This window comes from Morone saxatilis, unplaced genomic scaffold, assembly GCF_004916995.1.
Source record: "Morone saxatilis isolate NCDOM2014 unplaced genomic scaffold, NCSU_SB_2.0 Contig9, whole genome shotgun sequence".
Classification (NCBI taxonomy): Eukaryota; Metazoa; Chordata; class Actinopteri; family Moronidae; genus Morone; species Morone saxatilis.
In genome coordinates this window covers 11,451,652-11,459,671 of record NW_023340268.1, presented here as the reverse complement: position 1 = coordinate 11,459,671, position 8,020 = coordinate 11,451,652, and the positions used below count along the sequence as shown (strand labels likewise).

General features: G+C 38.9%; 1 protein-coding gene across 2 annotated transcripts; it reads right to left on the bottom strand.

The window, feature by feature from the left end:
- Positions 1-306: 306 nt before the first annotated feature.
- Positions 307-7,680, bottom strand: ptdss1b (phosphatidylserine synthase 1b). 2 transcript variants are annotated; one of them, XM_035681902.1, is made up of 13 exons: positions 7,393-7,680; positions 7,177-7,268; positions 6,642-6,686; positions 6,397-6,521; positions 6,064-6,222; positions 5,447-5,598; positions 5,114-5,255; positions 4,785-4,897; positions 4,471-4,536; positions 2,914-3,013; positions 2,496-2,555; positions 1,975-2,053; positions 307-1,879 (listed from the first exon to the last, which is right to left on the bottom strand). In XM_035681902.1, exons 1-13 carry the CDS (start codon positions 7,569-7,571, stop codon positions 1,782-1,784), a joined length of 1,410 nt encoding a protein of 469 aa, XP_035537795.1. In that variant the 5' UTR covers positions 7,572-7,680; the 3' UTR covers positions 307-1,781. The 2 variants fall into 2 exon arrangements, 1 of the variants encoding a protein (XP_035537795.1); XR_004797533.1 differs by lacking the exon at positions 2,914-3,013 and having other exon boundaries at positions 1,816-1,879.
- Positions 7,681-8,020: the final 340 nt, after the last annotated feature.

Here is an 8,020-nt window from a genome sequence, read left to right as displayed (position 1 = left end):
TTAACTAAGGTACAGTACAACTAATGTGTTGTAATGAGACCTTTGATTAATAAAAATCAGTGGGTATATAACGAAGATACTGTGAGTCTAGGAGATCATGTGGAATTTAAATCTGGCATTCCTGTGGTATTACTGCAGTGTTGTGTGGTTTGTTACTCAAACAGAAATGAATGCGAGTCAAATACAATATAGTAGTTAAAATATTTCAGTTACTGAAGATATTCCAAAGATGAGACGATAAAATATTAAAATAATATCTTCAAAATAAAATATATTCAATAGTGGACACAATGAAAAACACATCAGTGATATGTGATCATTTAATTATGTGTACAAAAACAAACCAGCCACCCATATAAAATCAGAAATCAGTTATACTAAGTTGTGCAGCAACTTGTGGGCAACAATGAACAATTTTTAAACATTTTATATTAAATACAGTGTGGTCTGACACTTTAAGAAAAGTAGATGTAAAAGATAAAAATCACCAAGGCAGGTTAGTGCTGAAAAAAGTTTCAATCAAATAACATCAATATGAATTCAATAAGTAAACATTAACTTACTAACATTGGTCAAGCTAATGGGAGTTTGTAAAACACTAACACTAAAGATGACCTATAAAGCATCATTCAACAATATTAGGAAGAGCTTATGTCGACCAGTCACTTACTGTGTTGTATTAACGTCACATTTCATTAAGTTGAACTACTAAAAAAACACTTTGAAAAGAATATTTTCACAAAAGCGATTATCCTCTGCTATTGAATGTCACCACAGTGCTATTGCATTGAATGTCACAGTATTTTCTGTCAGTACACCTATCATCCACCACTCACCACTCTAACGGCAAACACACACACACACACACACACCAAAATTACAAAAATAACTTACATCTCAACAGTTCCAATAACCACATTTATGAAAGCTAAAACGGGTAAGAATAACATATAAGGCTACAAATGGTTCAGTAACTCTTGGCTGCTCCTCTCATCTTTTCTGGTGATGCATGTGATTGAATAAAAGCCTTTAGTACTGCATGTACCTGTGCCTTACTATATCATAGTTAAGTGAAAAATTTGGCTACTTTTGGCAATTATTATACAAAAACAAATATATTAAATCAACAATTAAAAATCCCCAACTCAAGTTACAAACAACAATAACTGGAATCTTTAGTTGTGTAGTAAGAAATTTAGCACACTAAAAACAAAGAGGTGTCAAAGAGGTTAAGTGCAAAAACGTGCCTGTTACCTATACATACGGTTTGTAAATCAGACCACACTGATAAAGCCGACACACCACTGACTGGACAAACTAAACCTGTCCCACTGTGCAAAGCATCCCACATACAGTCAGTAGTTTAAAGCTAAAAACACTGGGTGAAGGACGATGCTGAGGCTTCCATGCTAGTTTTTACAGTGCAAATAAGGCCACCTTTTATTTCACAGTCCAGTGCATGTTCCCATGGTTATTAAGGTCTGTTTAAAAATATTAAATAGAAAACCAATTTTGTCCTTGTCATAGAGTATTAAAGATCTGCTGGTACACTGCAGTCTTCAGGTCTATGAAGTGTGATTTTCCTCTGACTCCCACAGTCATTAGAAACAATATATCAAGGCTTGTCAATGTGAGTCTGCTTCCTTCCCTCTAGGATTTATTAAACCCTGGGTGCAACTTTTAATTATTCAGTAAATTTAAGTGCGTACTGCATTCGCCTTGTTGGGTGCTTTCAAGACTGTAACCTTCATTCTTTCACAGAGGATGTGAATCAGTGTTGCTTATTGTCTCTTTCCTCCATGGCCATTCACAAATCTGTTCCTTGCAGAAGCTCTCCTTCGTTTTGTAGGTTGTAAACTTCTCAAAGAATCCCGCTGAGCTATGGATGAAAAAAAAAAAAAAACATATCTATGTTCAACATTTAGGTTGGTGGTATGAAAGAGTTGTCACCAGCCTGCCTGTTATGAGACTGACCTGCAACGCCATCTGGAACAAAACCACATGAGTCGACAGCACTGCTGTCATCACAGTCCTCACTTTGCACAGAAGTGCTCTGTAAACAGAAGGAAACGTGGAGTGAATGTCATTTCTGACCAGCGATAATAAGATGCACAGCTCTAAAGGGTAACGACACATCAAGTCAGTTAGACTGTCTACCGGCCTCATCATAGAAGACATTGTGACATGTCACAGTCGGTAAAACACAGGAGCAAATAACAAAATGAATGCTGCCTGAGTTTTATTTAACTGTTTGAGTTTCAGGGTCCTGGTATTGTGCATGCTGGCTCACTGTCACACCGTCATGGCGGACTGGGACACGTGAATAGATCAGAATTAATGTAATAAGCAACACCTGTGCTTTTCCTACTATCACAACTCAAAATATCTGTTTTGAGCAAAAAAGATTTCCAGCTCTTTCTAAGATTCTCCTAAACATTTTGTAAATCATAATTAAAATGTAATCAAAGCAGTGAAGAACAAAAGCAACATCTCACCTTCATTTTATGTTGCTCATACCACACCATCCCATACAAACATAGAAGTGTGATAAGTGCCTAAAAGAGGATGCAAAAAAGTCTGATTAAACAAAATTATTTTCCACACTTAATTAGTGCTGTTCAATAAAGACCATTCAAATAAACTCAAAAGCAAGAAAGAAATGTCAACAAGCTACAAGGGGTGACTGTTACAAGGGCACAAGAAGGCCCAATGCAGCTTTGATCAGAAATCTTTATTTTTCAGGTCACTGAGTGTATATTATTCTGACTGTTTGACATCCTGTAATTTTCTTATTATATTTACGCAAGAACTATAGTTGCATAATACTGATGTACTTGGTCAAGACAGACAGACAGACAAAAGTGAAACATATGCTCTATTAGTCCACACACACACACACACACCTTTTCTTACCAGACAGAGCAGCCACAGTAACACATATCGAATTTGTGTCTTGGAAAACAAGTCGTGACCAAATTTCACACAAGCAAGAGCCTCGAGGAAAGCAATGGCCCTGAAGGGAAATATAAGGACGTCATATAAATGGTGTGTTTGCTCTGGAAATTTTAAACACATGTTTTTGTATTCAACAATGGCCCCCTCTCTTGGCAATGTCATTTCATTGCAGTGGAGCTTCTCTGTGGATGCATAACACTTGTGGTACATCCCAATGTATGTGCTCTGTATTATTGTTTCCCAGCCATTCAAACCCATAACAATACTCGCTCACCACACTGCTGTGGGAAACTCTTTTTTCCAGTTTTAAAGGTTACACTGTAGGGGTAAACCTTGGACAACGGAGTGGCCTCATTGTTGAGTATTTCATGCAGACGGAGAGAGACAGTCTCGTTGCTATGGAAACTAGAGCAGACTGAGGGCATTAGCAGCTTTGTGTCTGAGATGAGGTCAATAACTTCATTACGTGATGAATTTCATTCACACTTTTGAAAAGCTGAATTTCAATAAAGACACTCAAAAACGAAACATTTCAGTCCAAATAAAACCTTTTCTGTTCATCTGTCAAATAAATAACCTGAACTAGCTTGCCGGATCTGCAACAGCTTGCAGGTTAATAAGATAGCTTGTGTCCAACACAACAGCAGTTTTAGTGAGGACTCCTATCAGTTTGCAGAGCTGTTGCCACTTGTGGGAAGAATCTATTTATTGTTAACTTGTGAGTGTGCGATAACTTTGATTCAATGTCATATTTTAATTTATTTATCTTAGCATGAAAGGGCCGCAAACTTTCCATTTCACTGTAAACCATGTGTTGTATAATGATCTGCCAATACCTTTCAACCATAAACAGGAGCAGATCATTAACGTGAGACACTGTTGGTTTTTGGCGTAGTACGTAAGTTGCCTTTGTGATTTGTTTGATTAAACAGGGATAGCCAACCAGCCTGGGCACAGCCCCTTCATTGTGATACATGCAGACAAGATCATAGAAAACCTACCAGACTCTGGACAAAGTTCACTGTCAGTTTACCTACCAGACTACTACACTGTTATCATTCAACTGACAGGTGGATACAAGCAAATCTGTCCCAAAATATGGCAAGTGGAATGAGAAAAGACATAGTAAAATTTATTTTGTTATGATACTCCTTAAAATAATTCCCGCTGGGGGCAGGTTTTATTCAAATATGACCATCAAAAGGTTCAGTGTGTAACATTTAGGAGGATCTATTGGCTGTTAAATATGACATTCATAGTTATGTTTTCTTTAGTGTATAATCACCTGAATATAGGAATTATTGTGTTCTTGTTACCATAGAATGAGCTGTTTTTATCTACAGACACCGCGGGCCACCATCCATAGGGTCCGCCATGTTGAACCGCCAGGTTGCTACAGTAGCCCAAAACGGACAAACCAAACACTGACTGTCACCGCTAGATGCCACTAAATGCAACACACTGGTCCTTTAATGTTTCTACATCAGTGAAAAACATGACAGGACAAATACTTACCCAAACACCCAGCATTGTGTGCCAACTCTTTTACACTGAGTGTCGGTCAGGTAAGCATAATATTGTCTGAAAGAGGTTGAAGAAAATAACAAAATTTGTAATTTGTACAAAGTCAGCTTTTAAGGTTTTCATACAGACTTAAATGTCAGAAAGCATCTGAAACAGCGACCACAGCAACAATTTGTGATGCCAGGATTAAATGCTTCTTTACGAAAAAGGTAGTATTTGTTTTAGAGAGTATTTAAATCTAGTATATCACATTTATTATTGCTCTTATATGTAGTGTAAAGGTGTCATTTTAAGGTTGAACGTACCGTACAGTGGGTGCAGTGATGACTCCAACGAGGAGGATACGACACCAGCTGAGAGGGTGAGACGCCTGGAAGACGAAGATGTGCTTGAGGAAGAACGTGTTCAACTCTGTCAGCTGGAAGATAAGGGATGTGAGACTTTAAAGGATTTCTTATGGAAATGTCAGCAGCAGGATCACATAGTGAGGGGGTAACTTTTTAAAAATATTTGATTCATGGATTAATTAAAAAAAGATAATCAGCAGATACATTAACAGTTAAAATAATTGTTAGTTAGAGCCCTTACACTGAGGACAATGTATTTCTGAGTCAAAGGTCAAAGAATAAAGTACCTGCCAAAGGATCATAAAGAGATAGATGCCTGCCAGCCTCTGAGAGGAGGACTTTGGGTCAAACCAGCGCACATAAGTCCAACTGGCCGGGGTGAACTGGAGCACGGCCCGCTTTATCTTCCCTGTGGTGGAGTGGATTTCCCTGAACAGAGCATGAGAACATGAAAATAATCCAGAATTATTGTATTATTAACTTTAACTGCAACTTTCTGTTACATACAAACAATCTTATGGAAATCTGCCAGTACTACTTGATTTTGTAGCTTTGTGAATATTAATTGCCAGAAAAGGAAAAGTTCAAAGTTAAAGGCAAAGAGCATAAGCCCCACTGACTTGATGCTGGCCCAACGGTAGGTCCTCATCTCCAAAAACCGGCAGGTGGTCATACCCAGCCAGATGCCTCCTCCATTACACAACAGTATGTCCAGTATCACCTGGTCCCACCAGCACTCTGCAAAGTTTGGCAGCAGGTGCATGAAGAACAGCTGCAAAAAAAAAAAAAAAAAGTGGAAAAGAAAGTGAAAATTAAATTAATTTATGGGGTGAGTGAGATTTTTCAATCAAGGACTACATTTCTTTAGCCGGTTATTTGAATGATTCTAGCACCTTTGTTGGCCTCAAGAAACTGTGACGCAGTTGATTCTGTGATGAGTAAATCTGGTATTAGGCTAAATCCCATAATCTAATCCATCCAGTCAACAATTGGCAGCAGTCAAGGCAACAGCACTTGCTATATACAGAAACTCTTGCTCATACTACTGCTTTGTTACGATAAGTTTCTCCCAAACAAACAATCCTTGTTGCCTGCACAGACCGAGCAAAATCACAAGTAACGTCTTTTTTCCATGACTTTACGGCTGAATTTCTGTTAAGCTCCTTGAACAGCTGCGATTCACGTAACAGATTTCGAAATGGACAGACTGACCTCATCTTGAACACATGCATGCTACCTCAGTGAGTTCCCAGGTGATGCTGATGGTCCAACAGAGGCCGTAGCTGCGGATGAGCAGAGCCTTCATGGCCCAGCCTGCGAAGTGTCCGAAAGCAAAGATGTCGAAGTGGCTCAGGATTCGCTCCCATGTTATCACTGTACAGTTCACAGCATATTCCTGGTAGAGGGAAAGGTGACTGAATCATAAGAAACACAATGGCAGCCATGCAATCATGGTAGCATTTTCTGTGCTTCCATCCTTCTATCCATCCTGACATCTTCCAATATATAGTACTAAATGTGGTATTAACTTCTGATGGTTTAAATGACAGAGTTTCAAAACCATCCTCACCATGACATCGGCTTCCCGTGTGGCATAGCGCAGGTTTGGGTCCAGCCAGTACATCAGTATCTTTACTTGGTCCCAGTTGAGGAAGATGAGGAAGACAAGAAACAGGAAGTACATAACACTGAGACCTGTGCGGGACAGGAAAAAATGAGTGAGGACAAAGAAAATTTTGAACTGGATTCAAGCAGAACATTTTGAGAATGTGAATAATACAGAAGTGACAGAGACAGATGTGGGCGAACACTTACCAAACACCATTCGCCAAATTGCAGGGTGAGGCCTGGTAAAGGGCCCTGATGAAGAAAGCATCATAACAGTAGGTGAGGTTTAGTGTGTTAAGAAGGCAAATTAACTAAAGGTCCAATTACTAGGTTTTGTCTAGTTATTATTGTCCTAAATCTACAGTTTAGGACAATAATGAACTTTCACACTGTATCAGGACAGATGTTTAGACTGTCAGTTTGTCTTTTTCGCTGATATTTGTTGTGCCCCTCTTCAAATTGTTCAAGAAGAGTCCAAACCCAAAATATTAACGTTACTATCACATAAGATAAAGAAAAGCTACAAATCCTCACATTTGAAAAGCTGGAAGCAGAGACTATTTGGTATTTGAGCTTGAAAAATGACTTAAACTATTAACTAATTATCAAGACAGTTGCAAATTAATGTCAGCTGACTCACTGTTTCAGAAGTACATTGGACAATACAAGAAAACAGCATGGGCAGGCACTTAATCGCATACCATTTAATGAAAGAGTGAATGTAGATTGTGTTCTGGCTTACCATTAGGAAAGGCTAGGATACTGATGACCAAGAAGAAGGAGACAACCACCAACAGACCAACTCGGAGGTTGTTGTCAGAGTGCTCATCGTCCCTGTAACAATACAATATGACATGTAAACAAAGGGACACATTACATACAGCCATTAAATACACAAATAACAGGTTAAACAGCACTTGCTTAATGAAAAAAGTTACATTTCCACGCTGTAGTTTACCTGGTAAACGCAAAGTACATGAGGCTGAGCACAGTAAATGTCAGGAGTGTGATGGTGTGTGGCTTATAGAAGAAATCAAAACAGATATCGTCCACTTGTTGCTCGTTTATCATTCGGAAATGTAACTTATAGTCGAGATCTTCCTTCCGAGAGCCTCGGCGAGCCACGGTGCCTGCCATGTCGCTGTTGCGGGCTAGCTAGCTGCTTTCTTAATTTGACCAATTCAACTTTAACGCCTAAAACTAGAAGTTGTAAAAGCAGAAAGACCAGATGCTGTTAATGCAGAAAGACGAGCCGAACCATAGGGCCAATAGGGGGGTGTTCGTACGTTAAAATACTCGTTCTCGCATTAGCCAAAATAAATAGTATGAACCGACAATACAATAACTGAATTAAATTTACAACTCTACTGTTATATTTGAGTTAAATTCCGCTATTTTAGTTTTCTATCCTCGCGAGTATATTATTTGCATTTATTGGTACCCACAAATATGTCGCCGTGGTACATCCCAAATTGTGACACTTCCGTGAAGTCCTTCCGTTGTAGCACGTGAATGCAGTTGACATTGCGGGGCTCTGGTGGAGGATGACGTTGAGCTGACGATGAAATCCTTTTAATCAATGCTTT

Excerpts from the sequence above, each read along its gene's own strand:
- ptdss1b (XM_035681902.1), bottom strand. The coding sequence starts at position 7,571 with ATGGCAGGCACCGTGGCTCGCCGAGGCTCTCGGAAGGAAGATCTCGAC. Across the intron at positions 2,556-2,913 it reads TACTGTGGCTGCTCTGTCTG|GCACTTATCACACTTCTATG; the intron begins GTAAGAAAAGGT and ends ATCCTCTTTTAG. Across the intron at positions 1,880-1,974 it reads TGTTCCAGATGGCGTTGCAG|CTCAGCGGGATTCTTTGAGA; the intron begins GTCAGTCTCATA and ends TTTCATCCATAG.